This window comes from Coturnix japonica, chromosome 1, assembly GCF_001577835.2.
Source record: "Coturnix japonica isolate 7356 chromosome 1, Coturnix japonica 2.1, whole genome shotgun sequence".
Taxonomy (NCBI): domain Eukaryota; kingdom Metazoa; phylum Chordata; class Aves; order Galliformes; family Phasianidae; genus Coturnix; species Coturnix japonica.
In genome coordinates this window covers 6,624,383-6,650,425 of record NC_029516.1, presented here as the reverse complement: position 1 = coordinate 6,650,425, position 26,043 = coordinate 6,624,383, and the positions used below count along the sequence as shown (strand labels likewise).

At 42.0% G+C, this 26,043-nt stretch overlaps 3 protein-coding genes across 10 annotated transcripts; 1 reads left to right on the top strand and 2 right to left on the bottom strand.

Annotated features, from left to right (window-relative positions):
- Nucleotides 1–1,428: 1,428 nt before the first annotated feature.
- Nucleotides 1,429–7,471, bottom strand: MEIG1 (meiosis/spermiogenesis associated 1). 6 transcript variants are annotated; one of them, XM_015874861.2, is made up of 5 exons: nt 7,363–7,471; nt 6,987–7,079; nt 5,801–5,949; nt 3,912–4,074; nt 1,429–2,351 (listed from the first exon to the last, which is right to left on the bottom strand). In XM_015874861.2, exons 3-5 carry the CDS (start codon nt 5,902–5,904, stop codon nt 2,223–2,225), a joined length of 396 nt encoding a protein of 131 aa, XP_015730347.1. In that variant the 5' UTR covers nt 5,905–5,949; nt 6,987–7,079; nt 7,363–7,471; the 3' UTR covers nt 1,429–2,222. The 6 variants fall into 6 exon arrangements, with proteins under 6 accessions (XP_015730347.1, XP_015730428.1, XP_015730509.1 ...); XM_015874942.2 differs by having other exon boundaries at nt 5,801–5,933; XM_015875023.2 differs by having other exon boundaries at nt 7,382–7,471.
- On the top strand, nt 7,449–16,612 carry DCLRE1C (DNA cross-link repair 1C). Of its 2 annotated transcripts, XM_015874413.2 has the most exons (14): nt 7,449–7,650; nt 7,743–7,794; nt 8,989–9,073; nt 10,256–10,315; nt 10,866–10,921; nt 11,200–11,301; nt 11,581–11,653; nt 11,809–11,949; nt 12,178–12,279; nt 12,548–12,684; nt 13,266–13,320; nt 13,743–13,831; nt 14,477–14,577; nt 15,085–16,612. In XM_015874413.2, the coding sequence occupies exons 1-14, from the start codon at nt 7,542–7,544 to the stop codon at nt 16,062–16,064; spliced, it is 2,142 nt and encodes a 713-aa protein (XP_015729899.1). In that variant the 5' UTR covers nt 7,449–7,541; the 3' UTR covers nt 16,065–16,612. The 2 variants fall into 2 exon arrangements, with proteins under 2 accessions (XP_015729899.1, XP_015729979.1); XM_015874493.1 differs by lacking the exon at nt 8,989–9,073 and having other exon boundaries at nt 7,599–7,650.
- Nucleotides 16,613–17,567: 955 nt separating this feature from the next.
- SUV39H2 (suppressor of variegation 3-9 homolog 2) lies at nt 17,568–25,658 on the bottom strand. Of its 2 annotated transcripts, none has more exons than XM_015874706.2 (6): nt 25,534–25,658; nt 25,059–25,204; nt 23,815–24,486; nt 22,413–22,559; nt 20,983–21,112; nt 17,568–20,899 (listed from the first exon to the last, which is right to left on the bottom strand). In XM_015874706.2, exons 1-6 carry the CDS (start codon nt 25,550–25,552, stop codon nt 20,829–20,831), a joined length of 1,185 nt encoding a protein of 394 aa, XP_015730192.1. In that variant the 5' UTR covers nt 25,553–25,658; the 3' UTR covers nt 17,568–20,828. The 2 variants fall into 2 exon arrangements, with proteins under 2 accessions (XP_015730192.1, XP_015730109.1); XM_015874623.2 differs by having other exon boundaries at nt 17,568–19,992.
- Between the last annotated feature and the right edge of the window lie 385 nt (nt 25,659–26,043).

Below are 26,043 nucleotides of genomic sequence, written 5' to 3'. Positions count from 1 at the left end.
TTCTTCCAAAGTAGGATGTGAATTGCTGTCCTGCTTGTCTGAGCCAAAAAGAAGCCCCTGTGGGCTGTATGAAATGCGTGCTCACTGTTTTAAAGCACAATGCAGCAAAAATCTGCAGCACATCCAAAGCATTAGGTGCCATCAGGTAAAACAAGGGAAACACAGAATCACCTTTTACTTTTGTTTCAGTTTCAAAAGGCTCCTTCTAAAAACTAAAAGCTTCAGGAATTTCCTGTTGTTTTAATTCTGCTTGAATACCCAACTCTGTCTTTAATATAGATTGATAAAATTCATTCTCACTTACCGCGTGTGTGCTGATGGCAAAAATTCAGTCATTTCTGCTGATAAATCCATCTATTCTGGAGCAATGATGTCTCTTTCCATATCCACTGGGAGCTTTCTTATTTCAGAATCTGTGGAAGAAGGGAGAACTTTGATTGTAAAGTGACAAAATGAATGGATTATAACAGTTCTGTTCCTGCTATTTGTTTGCAAAGCACAAAACGAGGCCTCTCTTACAAAGGGATGCACAAAGCAATCAAACAAAAAGAAAAAAGCAAAGAAAGAAAAAAGAGAATCTGAACTGTAACGTACTGCAGTAACGCTTTGTTGCTGTTTTTACAACACCGTGACCTTCCTGGAGCAAAAAAAGCCTTACAGCTGTTCCTAAGTACCTTCCAGTTGTGTCTCTAATACAGTCAATACAAATCTAGGCTAAAAATCTCCAAGTTGCCTAAATAGGATGACTAGAACACTGCCACCTCTTGCCAACCAGATCTTTTGAGCACTGCTTTGCATGTTGAGCTGGCCTGTGCCTTAATAACCCCAGGATATATATGCCCCAGGGTTATATGTAATGTCCTCCTTCTATATCCATGCCTACAACTTGATGGAGATCAACCTGTGCTTTAGTCTGGAGACGGGAGATAGAACATCTTTTCTGTAACTACTATGAACAGAGCTACTGGCTTAGATGACAGCCAGCTTCTGCAGGTCAGTTATCCACAGTTTGGGCAGAATCAAGTATTAAAGTGAAGGTAACTATGAGGTACTTCACATTTACCAGGTGTCTCAATGTAGGAACACACGTGTACAGCTTCCGCACAGCAACAGGCTGGTGCTCCATACCAGCATTGACATGAATTGCCTTATACACAGAAGATCCAACTGCCCTCTGTTCAGAACAAAGGGTGTAAAATGAAAAGCTGTATTGACAACATGGTATTTGAATTTAGGTAAGACAAATTCTGCCCGCCACGTATCATTTGTGTGGGTTACCTACTCTTAAATATTACTTGAGATGTGTTCCAAGGTCTCGGAGCAGTTTTGTACTCCCTGATCCCACTGTATGTAAATCCACAATCTATTTCTTCTTTCTTTTCCTCCGTAAGACAGCATGAGTTTCCACATCAATGAACGCTGTAAGGATATGTGGCAAGTGATACAGTTTATTTGTTGATGTAAAATTGGGGCCTTACATCATTGGGATGAGGAGATGAACCAAAAGAACAAGTACTTATAGACTGGAATCCTGACCCATTGGCGTTAACAAAGAGAGTAACCAGAAACAAACTTGGTGGGTTGCCCTCATTAATAAGAAGTGGCATGTGGGAATGTTTATTGCAGCAGGGTCATCTGATGAAGGACTTCCAAATGAGAAAAACAACCAAAAGAAACAGACCTGGTTAGTCTCAATGACTGATAAGGAAACACAGAGTGTGAGAAAGTTTATTTGAGTAGAGCCATTTGATGGAGGACTCCTAAATTGGGCTGCTAAGGGCAGAAAGGGAAAGGCTAAGCAAATATACTGGGGAATAGATCTGACACAACAATATTAAATAAACAGTAAACTAAAACAATAACGTTTTCTTCTGGTTGTTGCAGCTTCTCTCTTCTACAATCAGCCTTCTGGACTTATTTGAAGCCTCACAGCCCTTAATTACATCAAGGGACTGCAATTGACACAAGCTGGTATCAACAAGGTTATGTGGTTCAGAGTAAAGATTAATGACTCTGCTTACAATGGACTTTGTATATTTGGTTTGACTGCGCAAAGTTCCTTTGCAGCTTCTTATCTTTTTTATATCAAATTATTTGGAACACGCTCTGTATTCCTCATTCTATCCAAGAATAACATTTATACTTTAAATGCTGGATTGTGCAAATCTCATTTACTTATAGATCCTAACTAATAGAAATACAAACTTGGGGAAGTAGCAAAATTAGTACACATAAACTTTCACTTTATGAACATCTTTGTCTTCGCATTCTCTTTGCTTATTGTAGTAATAGAAGGTGTTGTCCTTTCTCTGAAGCTTCTTCACAAATCCAGTTTCTGGCCAACACTCCACCTACAAAGGAAATAAAAGGATATTCATCCAATGGAACAAGTTTGCACTGAGTGATGCTTGTGCCTCATTCTGCATTACTTTGGCATACAGTTGAGTTATGTGCATTCTCTGTGTGAAGATAAAAGCTTTAACATTTGTTACAACTACTCTGTAATTGAATCATTAATCATAACTGCATTATGGGAGCATAATATAGAGTAAATACAGCATCTCAGAATGTGTAAGCTGGAAAAGAACTACCAGATCCTGGCAAGTTTCAACAGAACACACATCTTAAATCAGCTTAAGTGATGTTCTTCAGCTTTTATGAGGATTTAATTGTGTGTGGTTACACACTGCCATAAATCTTGAATGGACTGATCCTACCACACTAATTGCAGCATTTATGTACATAGGAGGTTAGGAGCTTTTAAAATGTTTCATACTCTATAAGCCACTTTGGAAGATCAATTATAGAAACTCAATACAGGTAACACATTATTTGCACTATTAACCTCTGTTGCTCTTGAAACTGAAGAAACCACCGAATATCTGATTTGATGAGCTAAGGATTTCTGCCATCAGATGTAGTGAGCAGAAGAACAAGTCCTTAATGTGCTCTGTTGACAAATGCCTGTAACACAACTCCCTGTAACATAAAAGCTGCCATCAGATATTTCACAGAATCACAGAATGACCCGGGTTGGAAGGGACCTCAAGGATCATGTAGTTCCAACCCCCCTGCCTGGCAGGGCCACCAAACACACACATTTACTAGATCAGGTTGCCCAGGGCCCCGTCCAACCTGGCCTTGAACACCTCCAAGGACGGGGCATCCACAACCTCCCTGGGCAGCCTGTTCCAGGACCTAACCACTCTCCTAGTGAAGAACTTCCCCCTAACATCCAACCTAAATCTTCCCTCTTTTACCTTAAAACCATTTCCCCGTGTCCTGCTATTGTCAGCCCTTTCCAAGAGTATACTCCCCTCCTGGAAGTAAGTTCCCTTCAGGTATTGAAAGGCTGCAATGAGGTCACCCCGCAACCTTCCCTTCTCCAAGCTGAACAAACCCAACTCCCTCAGCCTGTCCTCATAGGGGAGGTGCTCCAGCCCCCTGATCATCTTCGTGGCATATTTCAGGTTTGGTCAGATTCTACAGAAACCAAATTTTGAGTGTGGGTGATGTCTGATTATGCTGCTATTCAATAGCACAGGATTGAGCTCCTGGACAATGAATGTGTTTCCTATCAAGCCCATTGGCCGAGATACAGGGAGACTTTACAGAGAATTACATATTCCTTTCCTTAAACCTGAATCAGTCTTTTGGACAAACAGCTACATCTGTTCAAAGAACTCGATGTGGTATTTCTAAATGGAACAAAACCAGGCTGGCTTCACTTCTGTAAAATAAATCACACCACACAGCTAATAATAGCACAAGAATTCAAGTCAGATCAGGGAGGAAAAAAAACTGTATCAGAAACCAGAATAATGACAGGAAATTAGAGGCACATTCAGTTTTATTTAATAACTTGAGAGAGGAATTCAGTGTAATAACCCTTGCAGAGTTTTAAATCTTACCGCATCAACTTGTTTCACTTGTTTATATTCAACTTCATCTCTGTACCCAGCTTGCTGGAACCTGTATAAGTTCTCTACCTCATCTGACCATTTCTTGGCATGAGATATGGATTTTGGTTTGATGTCAGCTTTAGACGCGGCTGCAGAATCTTCTGACATTTTCCTTAAATTAGATTTTTTGTAAAGGAAATAGAGAAGACAAAAGCAAGTGATCTTGTTAGGATGAAACAGAGATGGGTAGAACAAAATTGAAACCATAAAGTACAGCCAATATAATGTCTTCCTCTCCCAGTCTGAGGTTAAAAAAGAAAACAAACACAGAATGGCCTGGGTTGAAAAGGACCACAATGATCATCCAGTTCCAACCCCCTGCTATGTGCAGGGTCACCAACCAGCAGACCAGGCTGCCCAGAGCCACATCCAGCCTGGCCTTGAATGCCTGCAGGGATGGCGCATCCACAACCTCTCTGGGCAAATAATAAAGAAATCCATGACACCCATAACTCCTCTATCTATGAAACTGTTATCGTGATATTTTTGCCACCCTGAGTTAACAGTGCTGTCTGGAATTTACTGGTGCACGTAGATACATAAAAAACAAAGAAAACCCAGTAACTGTCTCTAATTTTAAACCTCCATATTCACTGCCCCTTTGAGATGGGAAGATTTTCAGGTTTCTCTTTTCTCCTACTGAAGGAGCACCAACACGTCAAGCACAAAATGAAGAAATGGGCTGTTAGAAAGAAACATTCAGACAAGGTGAGGAACAGAAGGAGGAATGCACTGCCAGCTATATGGCCACAGTGAAGAGGACAAAGAACTTGGATGGGGTTGGATGGGGTATGAAGGAAAGGCACACAATCTACCAACATTCCTCCTACTCCGTGCTTGCCCAACCAAAATCTTATTGATGCTACTGACTCTCTCCCCACATAAAACCCCTTTGCAAACCTTATTATATTAATTAATAAATATTAATTATTTGCAATAATTAAAACTTGAGGTAGAATTTCCTCACTTAGCAAGTTCCAACGTCAGCTGGGAGTTCAAGAAGTTGAAAGCTGGTGACTTATCCAATGCACTAATGCACTGTGACAAGTGACAGGATGAGGGGAAATGGCCTCAAGTTGCACCAGGGCAAGTTTAGGTTGGATATTAGGAAGAACTTCTTTAAAGAAAGGGTGGTTAGGTAGTGGAATAGGCTCCCCAAGGAGGTGGTTGAATCACCATCCCTGGTTGTGTTTAAGAGCCGTTTGGATGTGGTGCTCAGGGATATGATTTAGTGTAGGGTTGTTAGAGTTAGGGTACTGGTTAGGCTGCAGTTGGACTTGATGATCTTCAAGGTCTTTTCCAATCTGGGTAATTCTATGATTCTATGATTCTCTCTGTCACTTAACGTATGAGCCACTGGGAGAGAAAGGGCATTTCTTCATCCCTAACTGCATATGCTTCACTAAAGGTCAATAAAAAATATGCACAGTCTCTCTTCTAGCAACAGTGATGTACTTCTTGCAGTTCAGCACTTAGAACATTAAGTAGCAAAGAGCCCTACAGCTCTTACTGGTGTTTTGTAATTGAAGGCAGACATTTAGTAATAATAATTAAAGAAAGAAGTAATTTTCAGACCCAGTTCTTTGGTGCCAGATAAAATTGGACACTCAGCATATCTCCTTATTATAAATCAATAATGTAGTATTGTAATCTCGAGATGATTCTTCAGTCTCTTGCTACAAAGGGCCCTTTTGTAGCCATCACAGAATTTTGTGTATGCTGTTTAAGTTAGAGCCACTGTCAATCTGGGACTTGAAAGAGACCGTACCATAAGTAAAGGCATTAGATCTTAAATTAATAGTAGTTCAGCACTTATTAAACACCTTATGATAACTTACATGTTACTGGGCTCAAGTCCTTCTTTAGAAGACGTGCTGAATTCATCTGATGAGTTCAGTTCTTCAAGACATCCCAATGCACTTGGCATTTCCTGACTCACCATTGTTCTGAATTGCTTGCCCACAGGTCTTCCTGCTCAAAAACACTTCTAGGTGTCACATAAAGCGTCAGCTTGGTGACTTCAATAATTAAAAATGAGTAAATAAATAAATACACCCTGATATTCTTAAGCTGGCATTTCAACCCCTTAGAAATGGCTCTCTTTACCTACTGTGGTGCCTCAGCACAGAGCTGGTATCATTGTACAAGAGCACAAGATGAGCCATGCTCCAGTCAGTCTACAGTGCAGTGAAAAACAAAGAAAAGACAGCAGACAGATGTAGGTTAAGTGAAAGAATGCAAGACAGCAGTAAGAAAACATAGTTCAGTTTTAATAAAATACTAGTGCTTTTTATGCAGTGAGCATCACCGAACCCTGCTAAAACAATGTTTGCCTACTCTTAATTCAGAGGAAATGGCGAGATTCCACATACTTCTGTTTCAGCTTTGAGGAAAGTTTTTTAGGTCAATGACAGCTTAATTTCAACTGAATCCAAACCAGCCTGAGCCTGCGTATGCTATTTCCGCAATATTTATACAAGTCTGCACTCAAAGGGCCTATCTGGGGTCCTGGAAGCATTGGTGAGATATTTCCAATGATTTCAACAGACTTGACATGAGAACCCTTGAATTTACCAAGGTATTCAGGCAGGTGTCCAGGTCTGATATTATCCTGACTGAACAACATCCAAGTATGGATGAGGTTGGCAGTGACCTCTGGGTCTGTGTGGTCCAGTCCCACTCAAACAGGGACACCCTCAGTCCTGAGCAACTGAAGAGGGAAAATCAGACCAACGCTCTGTATAATTCATGTTTATATAAGCACTGTTTGTTTAATGGGTGCCAGTAAATGCATTGTTTTCAGTTTGTGTATGTTTTCAGTCTGCATATGTGTGAAAATGAGCATGCTTACTGGGAATACTACTCTCATATCAGCTACCTACTGGAAAATGAAACACGGCAGCCTGCTTATGTGGCACTGGGACAGAAGAACACCCTGGTATTTGAAGTCTTTAGTTTCTGGCTTCCCTTTACAATATCAAGCACTACCAAAAGCCAAGAAACTAGAAGTAACTCACTACTTACTTCTTTCAAGCTACTGAAGCTGTGTGGTATTTGCCTCTCATTAAATCAGTTGCTCCTCAATGCTGCTCCTTCCAACTTTATTCTTTCTGTTTCCTTCAAATTCACAACAGAAAAGAACTCATACAGCAAAAGATTATATTTAAACAGTCACAGTGCCAACAGTAGAAACAAACTGCAAGGAATATATCTTGTATTCATAGTTATTAAGGCAGAATCTATCTCGTATCTTATATATCTCCACACAGCACCACAACCCCTCACCCCACAGCCACCACAACAACTCAAACCCCACAACCACCACCACAAACAACTTCCACCCCGTCCTACCACCCTGACTCCAGCCCTACCAACCCCACACAGTCCCTCCCACATCCACCTGTGCTGGGACACCCCACCCGGTGATGGCGGCCCTTCCTCACAGCACCAACGGCCCCAACGCCGAAACCGTTGCAAGGCAACCGCCTCCAGACGTTGCCCTTTTAAGCCCTTGTTCCCGCCTCTCCCCCTCCGCCATTGGCCGAGGAGTTGGGGCTTAAGGAGGCGGAAGCTGCCGCCATGAGCCGGTTTGGGGGCCGGCTCCGTGAGTACCCGCACTTGTCCATAGACCGCTTCGATCGCGACAACCTGCGCTCACGGGCTTATTTCTTGTCGCACTGCCACAAGGGTGAGCCCCTCTTTACCCTCCGGGTCTGTGGTAATCCCCCGTTATCCCCCTCTTTCCCTCCCTGATGTGACCGCTGTGCTGTTTCTCCTCAGATCACATGAAGGGGCTGAGGGCGCCCACCCTGAGGAGGAGGCTGCAGAGCAGGTACTGAATTGTCTGGCTGTGTGGAAGCTGGGATGGACCAGCAGTGTTATAGTGACTGCAGACTGTCCTTGGTGTGGAATCATAGTATGGCCTGGGTTTAAAAGGACCACAGTGATCATCCAATTCCAGCCCCCTGCTGTGTGTAGGGTCACCAGCCATCAGACCAGGCTGCCCAGAGCCACATCCAGCCTGGCCTTAAATGCCTGCAGGGATGGGGCATCCACAGCCTCCTTGGGCAACCTGTTCAGTGTGTCCCGTATATACCATATGTATCTGGAGCAGACCTTGGTGTGTGTGCAGACAAGCAGTGATATCTGTAAATGTGACCATCCATAACACGCTTTCTTTATGCCTGCATGTGAACAGTGAAGCAGGAAACTGATGCTCTGTTGGAATATGGAATAAAGGGGGACTAAAAGAGGGAAACTTAAAGCTAGTTTATAGAAACAAGTAAAGGATAGTTAAAGGTAGTTTATAGAAATAAGTAAAGGAAACTTAAAGGTAGTTTGTAGAAACAAGTAAAGGAAACTTAAAGGTAGTTTATAGAAATAAGTAAAGGAAACTTAAAGGTAACAAGTAAAAGAAACAAGGGGCCTGGGAGAGCAGGGAGGATGCAGATAAGGAGTGAGACCTCACGGACGACATCAGGCAAGGAGGAGAATAGATATTGTAAATACCAGAAGAGGAGTTGCATCCCCCTGATAAGAACAAGAGGGGGTCTGCATGCTAAAGAACTATTGAATATGTATCAGAATTCCAAGAACTATTGACTATGTATTAGAATTCCAAGAAATCATTGACTATGTATTAGATGTACCTATATCTGTGTCATGATTTTACAAGTCGGTGTGCAAGTTTGGTGGAGCTATCCCCCTTGCACCCGGCACTGGAATAAACGTACCTGCTTTATAACCCATCTCTTGATTATAGAGTTTTATTCTACAAGTCACACAAACATACACATGCATTGACACATGGAGATAAGATTTAGGGTCTGCTGCATTGAAGAAAAGCCTGCTATATGAGGTGCAGCAGCTGACTTGCTGTTCTGCAAGTCTCTTTGGGTGACATAGTGGCCTGTGTGTGTGTTTTGGTGTGCTTGGTGCTGGGTACTGATGTACCTTTGGGTTGCTCCTTGCTTCTGCTTAAAAAGAATACAAAGAAAACCACTCATCCTCTTCCTTCTTCTTACAGCTTGAAAGTGAAATTATATTGCTCTCCAGTTACTAAGGAATTGCTGTTGACAAACCAGAAATATAAGTTTTGGGAGAATCATGTAGTAAGTTTTTTTTTTTTTTTTTAAAGTTTTTAAAGTTTTTAAATTCCAAATGGTTTGAATCCTTAGTATAAAATATAATTTGACACACATGTCTGTGTTTTGGAGCAATCTTTGAGTCTGACAGTTGTCTGATTGATTTGTGTTTTTGTTTGTGGTGGGGAACAGGCTGCCCAGGGGGTTGTGGAGTCTCCTTCTCTGGAGATATTCAGGTCCTGCTTGGATGCCGACCTGTGTGACCTGGTGTAGGGAACCTGCTTTGGCAGGGGGGTTGGACTCGATGATCTCTGGAGGTCCCTTCCAACCCCAACGATTCTGTGATTCTGTGAAGCTGTATGTTCCCAGCTTTTATGATTACCTGCTGAATGGACCTCCTAGAACTGCCCCGAAATTTGGGATGGGGTGTTCTATGAATCCAGCAGTGCATTCCAATGCCTGACTACTCTTTCCGAGAAGTGATACTTCCTAATGTTCAGCCTGAATCTCCCCCGGCACAGCTTAAAACCATTCCCTCTAGTTCTATCACTGATTACACGAGAGAAGAGGCCAACCCCCAGCTCACTACAACCCCCCCTCAGGAAGTTATAGAGAGCAATAAGGTCTCCCCTGAGCCTCCTCTTCTCCAGGCTGAACAATCACAGCTACCTCAGCCTCTCCTCATAAGGCCTGTGCTCCAGACCCCTCACCAGCTTTGTAGCCCTCCTCAACACGTTCAAGGGCCTCAATGCCTTTCTTGCAGTGAGGGGTCCAAAACTGAACACAGTACTCAATGCTGAGTACAGGGGGACAATTATCTCCCTGTTCCTGCTAGTAACTCTGTTTTTGATGAAAGCCAGGATGCCATTGGCCTTCTTGGCCACCCGGGCACACTGTCGGCTCATGTTCAGCTGAGCGTCAATCAGTACCCCCAGGTCCGTTTCCTCCACACAATCCACACATCCCACCAGAGAACTGTGACTGCTTACTGTTGAGAGTCCAACACGCCTTTTTAACTATGCACACATTAATTGAGGTATCTCTGTTCCTTTTTATCCACTGGAAATAGAAATGTATGACTTTCTACAGAGAGTCAGATTAATTTGACTATTTAGATATAGGCTATTTGGGTATTTCTGTGATGAAATCTTAGTCAAATATGAACCACGGTCATTAAATCACATCATGCATTTATTCACTTTGTTACAGGTTGCACTGGAAGTCGAAACTCCTACTCAGATTTCTTTAGTGGATGAAACAACTGGTGAAGTAAGTTACAAAAACAGGGAAAGTTGTAAGTTTGTAATGGGCAGCAAAGTCTATCTGTAACATCAGAAGTGGACGAGCTGTTTTTAAAATGCCTCTTCTCCAAAACATGAAGCCACCTGAATTCTCCACTTGTGTTATTATCTTTTTCTGATCAGGTCTTTCCTCTGTATCACAGATCTCAAGTTCACACATTCTTTCTGTGATGTTTCACCCCATATTTAAGTGTAGAATTTGCAAGTCTGGTAAATCATCTCCAAGCAAAGCATAGCCTGGGATGTTTCCATGTTTGTTTGCTAGGAACCAAAGAAATCGGGCTGTCTTCTGGCTGACTGGCTCTAATCAGCACTGACCATTGGGTCAGTTATCTCTGCTGCCATGAAAAGGTAGTTGTTGCTCTCCAGGGCTTGCTAGAATGTGAAGAGACTGTCCTTTCATTCAGAATCAATGTGATGTGATGCAAGTGGCTGTGGAGAGAGAGTTGTTTTCACTGTGTCGAAGTACCAGTAGTATTTGTTCCAGTGTGAAAATAATCCTAACCCCTCTGTTGCAGGTAGAAGATATAGAGGTGACACTTCTACCAGCTGGCCACTGTCCGGGATCAGTCATGTATGTCCTGTTGAGTATTCAAAGTGTTTCTGCTGGGAGGTTTGTCCTACAGAGTTCTCAATAAATACTATGGTTGTGGATGCAGTGGGTAGCTGGGTTATCCCAGCCATACTGACTGGATTACTGGGGGTGCCTGAAATTAATTGAGGACAGAATTGAGCCCCGTATTTCTCTTATGCCATATTCTGCTCACACAGACATATATGAGCAATGTAACAACTTGACACCTGACAGTTAATGCTTTTTATTGAGTCTGGTGGAAATGTTTCTCTTTGTAGGTTTCTGTTTCAAGGTGAAAATGGCACTGTGCTGTATACAGGGGATTTCAGGCTTGCAAAAGGAGAAGCAGCCAGAATGGAGCTCTTGCATTCAGGGACCAGGTATGAGAAAATGCACCTGCGTTTTAATTCAGTTCCTGGTGCGTTTTGTCTATCTATGGGATTTAGAATGAATAAAATATCATATGAACGTGGACAATTTGGGAATTATTTCTTCTTTTTATTAAATATATTTGCAGTGAGGAGTTCAGTTACGAGCTTCTTTTGACTTGTTCTTTGTAATAAAGGGGAAGAATTGCATCCTTTTTGAAGAGAGAAGAAGTAGTGTATATTAGTGCTGCAATGCACTGCTCACTCTGACATCACATTTCTCTATTCCAGAGTCAAAGACATCCAGAGTGTTTATTTGGACACCACTTTTTGTGATCCTAAATTTTATCATATACCAAGCAGGGTAAGTCTAAATAGGCTGTGAAAGGTCTTAAAGCAACTAATAAATTAATGAGATTAACGACTGTTTGGTAAATGTGAAGTGGTATTGCCTATCGAATCATAGCACTTTACAGGCAGTTTCTGAGACAAAGCTCAGTGTTTTTCTGCACCTTTCAGGAGGAGTGTTTGAATGGGATCTTAGAGTTAGTGCGAAGCTGGACGGCTCTCAGTCGCTATCATGTTGTGTGGTTGAATTGCAAAGCTGCTTATGGATATGAATATTTATTCATAAACCTCAGCGAGGAGCTTGGAATCAAGGTAATGCTTCCGTGATTGTTTCACAACAGATCCTGTGTAATAATTATGAACTGAACTAGAAATGGCTGCATAGAGAACTACTGTATGTGAAAGGTGTGCACACAGTGCTTAAAAACAACTACAGCTGTGCTCAGAAATGAGTTAACTATTTGGTTTCAGTGTGTGCCATCAGTGGAACATCTAGGCTCTGAAGGGTGAATTAAGAGTCAACTTTGCCTTTTTCTTTAGGTGCATGTGAATAAGCTTGATATGTTCAAAAATATGCCAGAAATCCTCTACCATATAACTACAGACCGGTACACTCAGATCCATGCCTGTCGACATCCTAAGGTGTGTATCGCTTTGGAAAGCCTTTGCTAGTCTTGCTATGAAGAACTGACTGTAGATGTTTTGCTGCTCTCCTAGAGCAGACTTGGCCCAAATAGTTGCTTGATGCAGTAGAAAATGAAAATTCTAGCAGGTTAAGGCTTAACTTGTAATTAGAAAAGATAACAGCTGATACCTGGAAATAGTTGAACTTCATTTTGTTAATTTTATAAAGCTTAATTTCTTGGGGATAATATCAAGATTGATCTTAATTTTCTTTTGCATTCGACAGGACGATGACTACATTCGAGGGAACAGACTGCCATGTGGAATCACTTGCCAAAATGGGAATCCCTTGCATGTTATTAGCATCAAACCTTCCACTATGTGGTTTGGAGAAAGGATCAAGAAAACCAATGTAATAGTGAGGTGAGCGTTCCTATGAAGAAAGGTTGAGGGAACTGGGCTTGTTTAGCTTGGAGAAGATAATAGCTGATGCTAGGAATAGTTGCATTGTGGCCTTCCAGTACTTGAAGGGAACATATAAACAGGAGGGAGAATGGCTGTTTATGAGTGTGGACAGTGATAGGACAAGGGGGAATGGTCTTAAACTGAGACAAGGAAGGTCTGGGTCAGATACTAGGAGGAAGTTTTTCAGAGAGGCTGGTGACGCACTGGAACAGGTTGCCTAAGGAGGCTGTGGATGCCCCACCCCTGCATGCATGCAAGGTCAGGCTGGATGTGGCTCTGGGCAGCCTGGGCTGGTGGTTGGTGACCCTGCACACAGCAGGGGGTTGGAACTGGATGATCATTGTGGTCCTTTTCAACCCAGGCCATTCTATGATTCTGCGAGCATTAGGTCATACGGAAATCTGTTTCAGGTGTGTTTCTTGCCAGAGTTTTGTGTAGCTGAATCTCAGAATGGACTGTTTTGGACTAAATTAATCTTGCCTGTTGAGTGAGTTTGAAAACTCATCTAATTTATGTGCCTTTTATTTTTCTTTTTGTAGGACTGGAGAGAGTACATACAGAGCTTGTTTCTCCTTCCACTCTTCATACAGTGAGGTTTGTGTACTTGTAATACTGAGTAGACTGAAAGGGATGTTCTCATCTGCAAAAGTAAGGACTCAAAGTCCAGTAGGAAGAATGCAAGGCTGATAAGATCCACAATAGTGAGGATGGTGAAGCACTGAATCATGTTCCCAGGGAACCAGTTGGAGTCGTCATCGCTGGCTTGTCAGATGTTTTCTTTCAGAGCTGGTGACTGTCTGTGTAGGTGGTGATACTGTGAGGTGGTTTAGTGAGGCTGAATTCTTAGCATCCTTTCAGACCTGTGTTATTGTTACACTTTCATAGAGTTTTGACTTATGGCTCATATCATTCTTGGTATCAGACAACTGGAGAGTACTTCCCGCGTGCAGTTTTTAAATAGAATTATTAACTGATAATGCAGCTTCTTAAATTGCTTCTCCTTTTCTTCAATTTAGATTATGGATTTTTTGAGCTATATCTGTCCTGTGAACGTGTATCCCAACGTGCTGCCAGTGGGTGGGTCAGAAGAGAAAGTTATGGAAACGTAAGTGACAATAAGCTGGTTTGTGAGTGAAGGTTACCTAATCCGTGTCCAAACTGTGTTTGGGTGGCATCTGAATATGGCATTTATCCCTTTTTCTTTACCTATTGACTTATTTCTGCTTGTCAGTGCTATTTCTGGGAAGTTTCTAAGATAGAAATACTTTGAACTCCCAATCTGTGTGCAAAGCACCCACGTACAGTATCACACAGGCTGCTAAAGGTCGTGGCAGCTTAGTTGTGTTATGGAGTAGTATAGTAGTGATGTTACTGAATCTGAACAAAACGAGGACTTGTGTCTTTGCTCCTTTTTGTTTTTTTCCTTAATAGGAAAGGAGATACTTTGCAATAATTGAATAAACCCGCACTCAGATTTTCAACCCTGTCATCTTGTCTTCTCTAAACAAGGGCCTAAAAGATAGTTTCCAAATGCTGTACATGTTAAGGTAAATAAATTAAAATGACAGACTTTTTAGCATTTTAAGCTCTCAGCTCACACATTGTTAACCTTTTTCCCATCTATTGCTGCATTTGCTTTAACACGTTTGCTGTGGTGCCTGTGAAAGGCATGAAGCAGCATCAGAAGACTGACTTTTGTGCCTGAAAATACCTGCTGAGTTCTCAGTGCTGATTTGTTCCTTTGCCTCAGATTACAGCCGTTATGCAGATCATACAAGAGAAACACAGAACCCATGTACAAGCCCTTAGGAGCACTGAAGAGAGCCTGCAAAAGAAACTTATCTGATACGGGTAAGAAGTTCTGGTAGTACCATCCCTAAATGAAAGTCAGAGACTAGAGGTGCCAAAAGCCATGGCAATCGTTTAGTCTGTCTAAAGCAAGAAATACAGCTAGAAAAGAGAAACATAAACTAAATGAAGCCAGGTTTCAGGAGGGTGATGTGTTTGCTGCTGTATTTCTTTTCCTTTTTTAAGTATCTTAATTTGGCAAGTAATGGCTCCGAGGGTTACTGTTTAAGAGGTCTCCTTTAGCAGCGCAGTCACTGTTCCAGCAGAATGCTAGAACTTAAGGCCTGTAGTCAATGAACTCTGATGGAATTGAGTAACACTGTGAGTAATGAAAGCCAAAATGGTAGAACGAACTCCTGTAGACTGTAAGATACTAAGGTATTAGGCAAGGTGAGCAGCTCGCTCAAGTCCTGCTAAGCTTCCAATTGAGTTAAATAACTTCATTAAATTATTTTTTGTCCAATGCTCTCAAGAAAGTTTTCTTAGGGCTTTTTCTGATTTCCTTGACAGATGAAGATGAGCTCTTTGATACAGAACTAACCTCCACAAGGCCTAAGATTGCTAAGTATCCTGGAGAAGGAAGTAAGCCATCCCAAACTGCACAGCCTGAAAATGCTGAAAGAAACATAAACGAGAGCACGGAAAGCTACAGAGCAAACACAACTTACACCTCTATCAAGGTAGACTTTGTGGACTGTGAGGAGTCAAATGATGATGACGACGACGATGATGATGACAAAGATGATGATGCTGAAAAAAACACAGCTCAGGTTCTTTGCCATGATGAGCCAGATGCCAATTCCACAGCAAGCTGCAATGGAACACCTGGCAACCAACAGGAGTCTAATGCTGATATCCCTAGCTGGGATATGTTTTTTAAGTGTAACAAAGCAGACGAAAGCTCTGAAAATGAGGACAACTTCCCATCTTCGGCAGATGCTGGTGGGTCCCAGTCACTCTTCAGTGATTCGGATGGAGTGAGTGACTCAACTCACATCTCCTCCCAGAATTCTTCTCAGTCAACACACATATCAGAACAAGGGAGCCAGGGCTGGGATAGCCAAATGGACACAGTTCTCATTACCTCCCAAGAGAGAAACGCTGCTGACTTCAGCTGCTTCAGCAGAGGCGGCAGCAGAACAGCTCTGCTATTGCACGAGACCCCCAAGGATAGTCAAGCTGACGACAGCAGGTGGAAACCACTTGGCCAAAACCCATCCTGTGCTTCTGATGGCATCTGTGACTTGAAAAGCGAAGGCTGCGAGAAAGATGCAGAAGCTGGGACTGCACAAGATCTGCTGGTAGAATTAAGTGACAGTTCCAGGACTCCTGATCTAGAACTGAAGAGGGACTCTCAGAGCTCCTCGGACTTCGAAATTCCCTTAACTCCAGATGCTGAAATACCTCCACGAGATAAACTGCACTACTTCTATAAGAAGCTTGCAGCGGGTGAAAGCATAGTGAGAAAAAACTCTCCCGAAAAGAGGTAGAACTGATTGTATCACGGTAATAGTGAAATCTGGTCTTGAAACTTGAAGTTATTTGTATTGCCGTGTGAATCTATGCAATTTTTTGTACTACTGTTACAGACTTCTGCAGTCTGTGGAGCTTCATTTTCTTACCATGAAATACCCAAAGAGGTGATCTCCAGCGTTAATAAAGTGCCACGTGTTTAATTGTTGGGGAAGGAATATGGCAGCTTCCCTGCCTGACCATGCAAACACTGAAACCATGACCATTACGTTTTGGTCTGGCATTGCAGCTTTGGGTTTTTTGTTAGATCTCAATCCTTTTAGGATAAAACAACAGAAGTAACCTCTGAATTCCTCAATCCATGAGGCTTTAATCTATGTATGATTTGAATTCTATTCCAATCGATGTGTTTTTTTTCCACTGTCACTTTGCCTACTCTCTGTTCCTGGGATTTGTTTAAAGTCTAAGATACAGATCAATCTATCAACTTGTTTTTTAAGCAGGCTAAAAGCGAATCACGCTGCTGTCGTATCTACCTCCAAATAAAGTCACAGGGAGCATTCTGTCTGTTGGCTTCGTTCCTTAACTAACTGTAGGATAAATTTCAGATCAGGGCTGAGTTTACAGTGTGCTTCAGTTAGATTGGAGCCCCACTTATTTATACCAGTTCCAATCTGCCATGAACTGAATAGGAGACACATGATTTCCACTCGATTACTCAACTTCAGTCCTCTCAGTGCTGTATAGAACAGCAACAGAAAAATGTTTTCTGCCCCAAAAATGACAACAGCAAGGAAAAAAAAAAAAACAACCAAACTAAATTGAGTTTATTTTGTCAAAAACTGTAGGAAGAGAAGCAATACGAGAGGTCGCACATCATGAGAAGAAAATGTTCCTGAGCTTACAAACTGCATATGCTAAAGTACACAGTCCTAAGACGTACATTAGAAATAACCCAAAGATTGACTTAACTTGGAGATTAAATAAACAATCTTACAGATAAATCTTGCAGCATTGGTTCTGCTACCTCCGAAAATAAAGCCAACCACAAAAAAAGAAGCCAGATGACAGAGCACGGGTTACCTGACTCAAGAAGTACAGGCACACAACTGAAGAAGTGGCCGCCATGATGCTAACAGACCACAAAGCCAAACTAAGGCAGGAGCTGGGCTGCTTTAGGCTCCTTAAGAAATGGAAAATACCTTTGTCATGGTTTAATTATTTTGTAATTTTGCTATCAGTATTCCACATCATAACATCATATAAAGCATGAATAATTTTACTGAATCTGCAACTTACAGAAGACTACACAGTAAACCATGACATCCTTCTTTTCCAATTTGGCACTTTCCCCCCTGAACTCATAGAAACAGCAGCAGTTTTATTTGTGATGCAGCGTTCCGTTACCAACCGCAAATGCACTGAGTATGTAGATATCAACACTGTTCGGTATTCTAAATTAGAAACTGGATATGTGAACTCACTTTAAATAAATACAAAATACTGTTACCTCCCAGAAGATAAATTAAAAGTCCTTTATTTAACACACAAGAGGTAACATACATATCCTTATAGAACAACAGTGTTTGTTACTTCAATGCTGGTGATAACATATACTGCCTTGGGAAAAAGGCAGACACGGAACTCAAGTACAACTGGTAAGACTTTATCTTTGAACCTGTATTTATTTGTGATTTTTAAATCCAAGAGGGTGGTAAACCATCCTGTCAACTCACACAGCAGAGGCCAGAGAAACCAATGTGGTAAGGAATCTATCCAGGAGCTGGAGGTTGCAGATTCCGTCTGTGTGGAATGAGTTTCTAAACTGGGCTACAGGCAAGAGAAAGCAAACAGCTCCAAATGATAGAAGAGAATCTAGAGTTTATGTTAAAGGTCCACATTTCACTTCAATAAATAAAACACTGTTGGAGAAGTGACGCTTTAACAACTGACTAGACGGAGCATTTACCCAAGTGTGTGGATACAGCTGAGCCTCTCAGCATCAAATACTTTTAAACATAAGCGAGTTTCCTCCTACTCATGTAAAACAATTTCAACACGTATCTCTTTGTGTTGTAGATTACAAAGCTCAGGCAGGACTTTCAGTGCCCACGCTCTTGGCTCCAACTGTGAAACTGATTTTAACATCTATAAGCAATATAGAATGATGCTTTCTGCCAAAGAGCTGGATGTTCAGTGCCAATGCAACAGTGCTTCCTAACCTGCAGACAACCTGTGTTATCCTCTGAACCACTCTTGGAGTGCTAGGAATCAGCGTGAAGTTTAAGGCATTTTCTAACAAATTAAGTAAACCAATATATGCTGGGTACTTGACTTCATTCACCTGAGACAACAGCTGTGCACCTTATAAAGGCAACTAGCTGACCTATGATACATAGCTAGCATCCATTTAGGGAGCAACAACATTCTGCCTGACTGCCAACATCTTGTAAGCAATTATTTGTAAGCAACATGCAAGTTTTACAAGCTTTTAATCCATGAGAATAAAGCCCTTCACATATCCCCAGAGCAAGGACCTCGGCTGTAACTCCACTCATAACCAAACTCAAGTGCTCTTCAGTGTCTCTGAAGCCAAGCAAAACTTAGCACATATTATGAACAGATCAAGACAACTTTAAGGTAATAATAATAAAATGATTCAAACAGCTGAAGAACAATATTCTTCTCAGCCTTTACATTCAAGAACATGTTACAAATGACTACAGCAAACAGGTAGCTCAACCCTAGCCTAACTTCACTGAAGTTAATATTTTTGCAACAAGAGAAAAATAGGCCTAATCTCTTAAAAATCTGTCACTAGGTTAAAAAAGAAAAAGTCACAGTATGTCAAAACTTAAGCAAAACCAACTGTTAATACATATCAATTCCCAGGCTACTTCTACACCTAAAAGGTAACTACGTGTATCTCCAGAATGCATCAGTGTTGATGGGCAATAGGCTACTTTCCTTAAACGACTCTATTTTCTATTTCCAGACTGCAGCCACTAATTCATTTTTCTTTCAGCAGTGACTGCCAAATTGCTGCGAGGTAAATAAAACCGTGTGTGTTACTGATAACAATCCAATATTTACAAGTTCTGTGCAGAAATGAAGAGCTCCTACAGAATCTGAACTAAAAGTCAGAATGCAACGATTAAAGAAATTTTATTCGTAAAACTTCTAAACAACACAACACCAGCTAAAGATGTTTAAGACCCCCAGACTCAACTAATCCCGATGACTTAACTCGTGTGGAATTCAATGGAGCTTTTACAATCTGCATTCCTCTGAGCTGCCTTTTAGACCTGGTCCGATGCCTCTCATCGTGGTGCTGTAACTGTTATTGCTACTCTCTCTCTCTCTGAGCCTTTCTTTTATGCACCACCACTAAAAGAAACCCCAAGAAACAAATAAAAGGGATCCTACAGTCTGCTATGACCTAGGACTCAAATTGAATGCCTTCTATTACCTTCTTTCCAAGGTACATACGCAACACCACTTTATCCCACTGAAATCAGCTCCTAAAAGACCTACCGCTGTGAGCTTACATTTAAAATCCAAATCAAGATACATTTTCAAGAGTTTTCTTACCATATACTTTACTGCTTCCTAAATAACAATGATAAAAAAATTAAATTTTAATCCACGTTATCAGTTTCAACCTGAAACACTAGACCTCTTTCTTTGGCCAATGCCATTTTAATTACAAACATTGCATCTTGCTTTCATTGTATTTCTTTACATAAGCTGTAAGAATAATATATGTATGAAAGAAGAGTCTCCTTAAAACTCTTAGAGAAGAGAACCAAGTATTTGTGACTTTGGGTACTCAAACTCAGTTGAGATAACCTCTGCAGCACACAGCTCCGCATTTACACACTGTTCTGATCCTCTTTCTGGATGAGCTCAGACCATCAGCAGAATCTGAAGTCAGATCTATTGAACCTGTAACACAGATAGACACAAATAAGAACATTTGAATGGAAAGACTGAAATTGCGCTCGGAATTCAAGACAAACGGCTTCAAAAAGCTTTCTGCCACCCCAGCTCTTGAAGGAATTGTGTGTGAAGCTATGCTGAATTCTACCAACACCCACATTACAACTGCTTATCCAACACTTGTCACACATGTCAGCATCCAAAGCTCGATGAGCTCAAGCCTATAGGCATGTTGGTCAGCTGAGACCACAGTCTGCCTTGAACATCAGCATCACAAGCATCACAAAAAAAAGGGGGAGGTTTAAAGAGATTTCAATAAGGGAACTTGGTCAGTATTGAAAGAGAGCTTCGGCAAGAACATGGTTCAGCTCTGGAGCATAAAGATACTTCTTTGGAAATGAATTAGCTGGGAAAACAATATGATGTGGTTTAGTGGTTTACAAGCATGCACAGTTTGACACAGAGAACACCACTGCCAACCAGGTTCAAACATCTTATACTGTACTGGGGAAAGGAAGAAAAAGAAAATAGAATTCTTGAATGGAAAGTCGATTATCATAGAAACTGGTAACATTTTACCAAGAACATTTCTTCCCAAAGTCTCTGCATAACAATCACTATATGCACCTACGGTACCTTACATCACTCAGCAGTTGCTTCTAAGGAGATTCTCTAGCGGTTTACCTGAAATGAGAGCTTCAAGAAAAAGAAGCTTAAATATGTTTTTTGTCCTGACCATGATTCTGAGCAGTCCTGCGACCGATCTTTAAAGCAAGCTACCTTGTCAGAGGTTCCAACACAACCTCTTGATTTGAACCTGGAGTGCTGAAGGAAGTAATGCACTAGAGGTGCACACAAAGCTTCTGGTTGTGCGCTGTCAGTGAGGGACATCTAGTGAGATGCAATGCCTGACCTAAAACATCGACATTAGTCAGACTGCAACAACATCAGCCGCTGCCCCCCACTTCCCTCTAGAGCAACATAAAACCTGCAGACCTTTCATCTGGTAGTCAAAGGTCAGCTCCTCTCCAGCCTTAATGGTTCTTGTGGAAAACAGTGCTATTCGAGGAAGACGCAGGTCAAGGTTATCGATAAATACATTGAAGACTTGAAGATTTGGATCACACTGTGGAGCAAAAATTAATGAAGTTTCTGTTAAAGAAATGCACAGTAAATTTCACTGACGTATTCGGGAGAGGGAGAAATGGTGCTTAGTGACAGAAGTCTAAAAGTCAAGTCATCTGTGTTCCAAAATCAACAGTTCTGAAATAGCGTTAACGGAGACCATTCAGAGCTTAAGGCCGAGCCCTTTCAAGAAGGCAACTTTCACACAGTACAGAGACTATTAGTATATAACAGCCTACTTAAAATAATGGTAACTTCAAAATACAGCAACAAAAAAAGACAAAGGTGAAGTACTGACTAAATCCATGCAAATAATTAATAAGCTTAATAATAAGAGCAATAATATGCAAAAAGAAACCAACACAGCACCTTAAGCCACACAAACATAAATGCAGAATAATGAGTGCAAACATTGCTTCTAGGCCAGAAATAATATTCTCATACTGCAGGTAACTATTTTTAATTGCTAATCTCAGCTTTGTATTATCTGGTACAGGCAGGAGGGGAGGTGTCAGGCAAACTACATGTGAGCTATAAGCTGCTTTCTCATGTTCGACAGATGAAGTTTCAGAAGTCAATAGTCACTGAAACGCCTGTTAAACTGCAGTTAAACTACAGACGTGCTTTTTACAAGTAACACATAGTGTTACTTCAAGTCAGACTTTTAACTTTACAAGTGCAAGAATGTTTTGTTACCATTTTCAAAAGGGAAGAGCAGACCATACATAAGACTTCTCATGCTTTTCCCCATCCAGCCTGCATGAAATACCAGTGATGTCTTCAGCTCACGGATCTGAAGATGCAGTGCACTGTATTTCCAGTGCTATATTTGTAGAACAGAGTCTGCACACATCGGTAACGAGCAGATCACTATTGAACTAAACATCATTATAATTTCTTTACATAGTTAAGGTTTCGTGTTTAACGTACTTCAGTTCAACAGTGTGCCCCGGTGGTGCAGTGGTAGGAATGCTGCATTGCAACACTGGAGGCCTGGGTTTGAATCCCCCTGTGGCACAAGTGGCAGAAGTGCCGCTCTGCTACACAGGGGCTGGAATCCTGGGGGTTGGACTCGATGATCTCTAAGGTCCCTTCCAACCCGCACAAGACTATGATACTATGATACTGTGATATTGCATTCTATCATTGCACTGTGCCGTCTAACTGCCTAGATTGCACTGGCATGAAAAACTTCAGAAAGAATTGTGAATATAGTATGAAAATATCTGCAGTAGGACAAGATATTTCTGGCCCAATTAGGATAATTCTCTAAGTAGTCAGGATAGAAACCAAGGTCTTACACTGTGATTCACAAAGTGGGACACGTTTCCATATCGAGCTGCATCTACTGTAAACTCATCTGAGTCATAGTCCAAGTCAAACAAGTACGTATTTCCCTGGTTGTCATAGAACTGGCCTCGTCTCTCTGCTTCCTCACTTGTAATCACCTAGAAAAAGATAAAAACAAAGAGAAACCTGCATCATATTATTAACTATTACTACATTAAAATAAAAATCACAAGTTAGAAAAATTTTGCTTAGGAAAAATATCACATTTGTTGTTGGTTTTTTTCACGTTGAAACAGTATTTTGTGTATAATGAATAAAGAATACATGTATAGAGCTATATTAATTAGTGACTGAGGCTTCTTTGGATGTAACTTGTCTATGGCATCTCACTGGCTCAGGAAAAAGCATCACCCAAATTAAGTATTTTGCTGCTGGTAAATGCTACCAGAGGTGGAAATCCAGAGGATCCCCAAAGGAACAGAAGAACTACAGCAATGTTCAATAGAAGCCACAGCTTTAAATACTCTGTCTGCAGCCCACTGCATTCAATGTATTCCATGGTGCACAACCAGCAAAGGAATTACCATTTGGCAGCAGCACTGATACAAAAAGTAACAGAGTTCGAAGTAACAGAATTTTTCTGCCAGGCCACATCTTTGCTTTAAGCAACAAAGTTCTGCAATCACACGAGCCTCCTGCATGTTTGTAGGAATCAATTCCAAGGGTACAAACCCGATGAGTTAGAAGATCTGGGGCAGGAAGCATGGAGATAAGACAGTCAAGACCATAAACATTTGTAGCAGGGACAGAATGAGTTCTTTTTGAGTCATCGTATTAGCAAAGCAGATACGCAACAGGATCAGAGAGGCTGCCAAGAGCAGCTGATGCAAAGGGCCGTGAAGCAGAACAGAGGCTGAAGCAGGTAACACAAAGTAAGATCAGATCTCAAGAGGAAATCAGACTCTGTATTTTACAGCATTCAAGTTCTGTTCTGAAATAGCTCGAGACAGGCTACGCGGACAGAACAGAAACAGGACTGACTGGGTGCAGAGTTTGGTAATAGTTGTGCCTGGGGAACAGAAAGAACTACAATAAAGATATGGAAAAAAACCCCAAGGAATACAACTGCCAAAAAAGAAAAGGAGGATCCATTTTTAGAGATGCTAGAATTTTGAAATAATTATCAAAAATACTTATTTACTGACACAAAAGATGTGTTCTCTTCATATCCAGCCTCTGGAATGGAGGATGTTTTGGATAATATAATCTTACTGCCAGCTCAAACGTCTATTCAGTATATTCTTCTACTCAAAAGTAGAGCTGAAGTCAGGAAGTGATGGAACTGAGAGAAAGCTCATTATGTTTTTCACCTGCATTCTCCTTCAAAATAATCCATATGAGATAAACACATACCTCTCCAACATACTCCATCACAAAACTGTTGGTATTAATTTTCTGGAGGGTTTTCACTCCCCAACCTCGGCCGTTGTTAGTTCTGAAGATGCAAAGAGAATACTGGGTACCTTTCTGTACTATTCTATTAGGGCAGTCAGGGCCACACCTGCAAAATGAATTGCATTCATAGATGGGCAAGCCAGGCTGGATTTTCAGCTTCCTTCGTTTATTGTAAGCCAAAATAAAACCAGCTTCCTTTGGACAGCACTTCTCAGCAGGGCAGTCTGAGCATTCACAGCCAGTTGTTATTCCATTTATTACATTTATTCCCGGAGCAGGTTTATACTCATTAATGTAATAGAAGTCTATAGGAGGACCTTCAAGATCCACAGTGTTTTCTACCAGAATCATTCCTCTATGATTCTTTTTCCTGTTGAGTTCTTCTTTCCATCTCTGCAGAGCTATTCTTTGTTTAGCCTTCTTTACAATGTAATCTGCAACGGCAGGTTTCAAAGCTTTAACACTGTTTCTCACTTTCAGGGCTCTGCCTCCTTTCATCCGAGATAAATATTCATCCTTGTCACTAAGAAAGTTTTCAAGAAGTTTTGGGCATTTCAGATTTTTCTGAGGTTCCCAAGTATTTGAAGACTCTGGCCATCCTTTCCATTTCACAAGATAGTATTCTTTGCCCTTGAAATACAGAAACAGATAACAGGATTTAGCCACCATTCGATCTACCAAAAGACAACGTGACACAGTGCTAGAGTTAACAGAGTGTGGTACAGAAAGGATGCCACGTAACAATTAGAACTGGGAGAAAAGGAAAAATCAACTCAATCAGGTCAAATCCTGATGCTGAATTTCAATGGCGAGACCAAGCCATAGGAATCCAGCTGCAGCACACAGCCCTAACTTTTCAGTCAACAACACTGCACATATATGCAGCTGCAAACAGAGAAGCATCAGAATACAAGTTACAACCTACAAGCGTCAAGTGTTTTGCTTTACTTCTGGATATCGGGTGAAACATTTTATAACCCCAAACTGCCATAATTTCAGGGAAAACAAGGCACACTTCAGCACACCGAACGTGCTTAACTACGCCACTTTCTGTTTGCAAAGTTCAGAAGGTATTTTCTTCAGTGTCATCAACAGCCTCGTACTGGCAGCCTGCTGCTTTTACATCATAAGCACAGCTACCTCGGTCTGCCTTCCAAATTTCAGCTGAAAGAGCAATCAGGTTCGGTCTGTGTTTCTCTTACCTCTTCTACCTTGTAGTCACACAAATATTCCACCTCATAAGTCTTTAGACTCTTGTTGGTGATTCCAATGGATTTACATATCAGATTTTCCTTCCTACATAATTCTTGGAGGGTCTCACGTGAAGCCAGACATGGCACATACCAAGCTACAATAAGAAAATCGGGTAAAGAATCCTATTTAATGTCTCGGCTCGATGGAAACCATCATTGGGGTTCGCTTCACCCCAAATTCCCCCACGTTCCCCCCCCGCCCCCCATCCCAATCCCGCCTCAGGGAGCGCGCGAGGCCCCGGGCCGTCCCCCCTCAGCTCAGCGCCACACGCGGGCGGCCGGAACGATCCCGCGGAGCTCCGCGTTGTCTCCCACCGCCTCCCTTCGCGCTCCCACTCGGCCCGCCCTGCACAAGGAGAAGGGAGAGGAGATCGGCTCCGTCCCCATCCCGTTTCTCGGCCCGAATCGCCGCCGCCGCCCTCACCTCCTCGCCAGCCCTCCATCTTGGAGGGGCCGCGCAGGGCCGCAGGCGGCGGCAGAGGGAGGGGAGGGGGAAGGGCGGCGCTATGGGAACGGCCGCCTACCGGCGCCCGCGCGCCTGATCCTCACAGGGCGGCGGGGCGGTTCCACGTCGGTTCTGCTTCCAGGCTTTTTTCCTCGACCCGCCGTGAGCCAGCAGTGTGCCCTTGTAGCCAACAAAGCCAATGGAATACTGGGGTGTATTAAAAAGAGCGTGTCCAGCAGGTCAAAGGAGGTGATCCTCCCCCTCTGCCTTATCTGGAATATTGTGTCCAGTTCTGGGCTCCCCAGTACAAAAATGACAGGGATCTCTTGGAAAGAGTCCAGCAGAGGGTCACTAAGATTGTGAAGGGCCTGGAGCATCTCCCCTATGAAGAAAGGCTAAGTGAACTGGGTCTGTTTAGCCTTGAGAAAAGAAGGCTGAGAGGGGACTTGATCCAGGTTTATAAATACCTGAGGTGTGGGGGCCATAGCG

Excerpts from the sequence above, each read along its gene's own strand:
- MEIG1 (XM_015874861.2), bottom strand. The coding sequence starts at position 5,904 with ATGGTGAGTCAGGAAATGCCAAGTGCATTGGGATGTCTTGAAGAACTG. Across the intron at positions 4,075-5,800 it reads GGACTTGAGCCCAGTAACAT|GAAAATGTCAGAAGATTCTG; the intron begins GTAAGTTATCAT and ends ATCTAATTTAAG. Across the intron at positions 2,352-3,911 it reads AAGTGAAACAAGTTGATGCG|GTGGAGTGTTGGCCAGAAAC; the intron begins GTAAGATTTAAA and ends TTTCCTTTGTAG.
- DCLRE1C (XM_015874413.2), top strand. The coding sequence starts at position 7,542 with ATGAGCCGGTTTGGGGGCCGGCTCCGTGAGTACCCGCACTTGTCCATA. Across the intron at positions 10,316-10,865 it reads TGGATGAAACAACTGGTGAA|GTAGAAGATATAGAGGTGAC; the intron begins GTAAGTTACAAA and ends CCTCTGTTGCAG. Across the intron at positions 12,280-12,547 it reads ATGCCTGTCGACATCCTAAG|GACGATGACTACATTCGAGG; the intron begins GTGTGTATCGCT and ends TGCATTCGACAG.
- SUV39H2 (XM_015874623.2), bottom strand. Across the intron at positions 24,487-25,058 it reads GTGACTACAAGGTAGAAGAG|GGCAAAGAATACTATCTTGT; the intron begins GTAAGAGAAACA and ends CTGTATTTCAAG. Across the intron at positions 19,993-20,982 it reads CTTTGACTACCAGATGAAAG|GTTCAATAGATCTGACTTCA; the intron begins GTCTGCAGGTTT and ends TCTGTGTTACAG.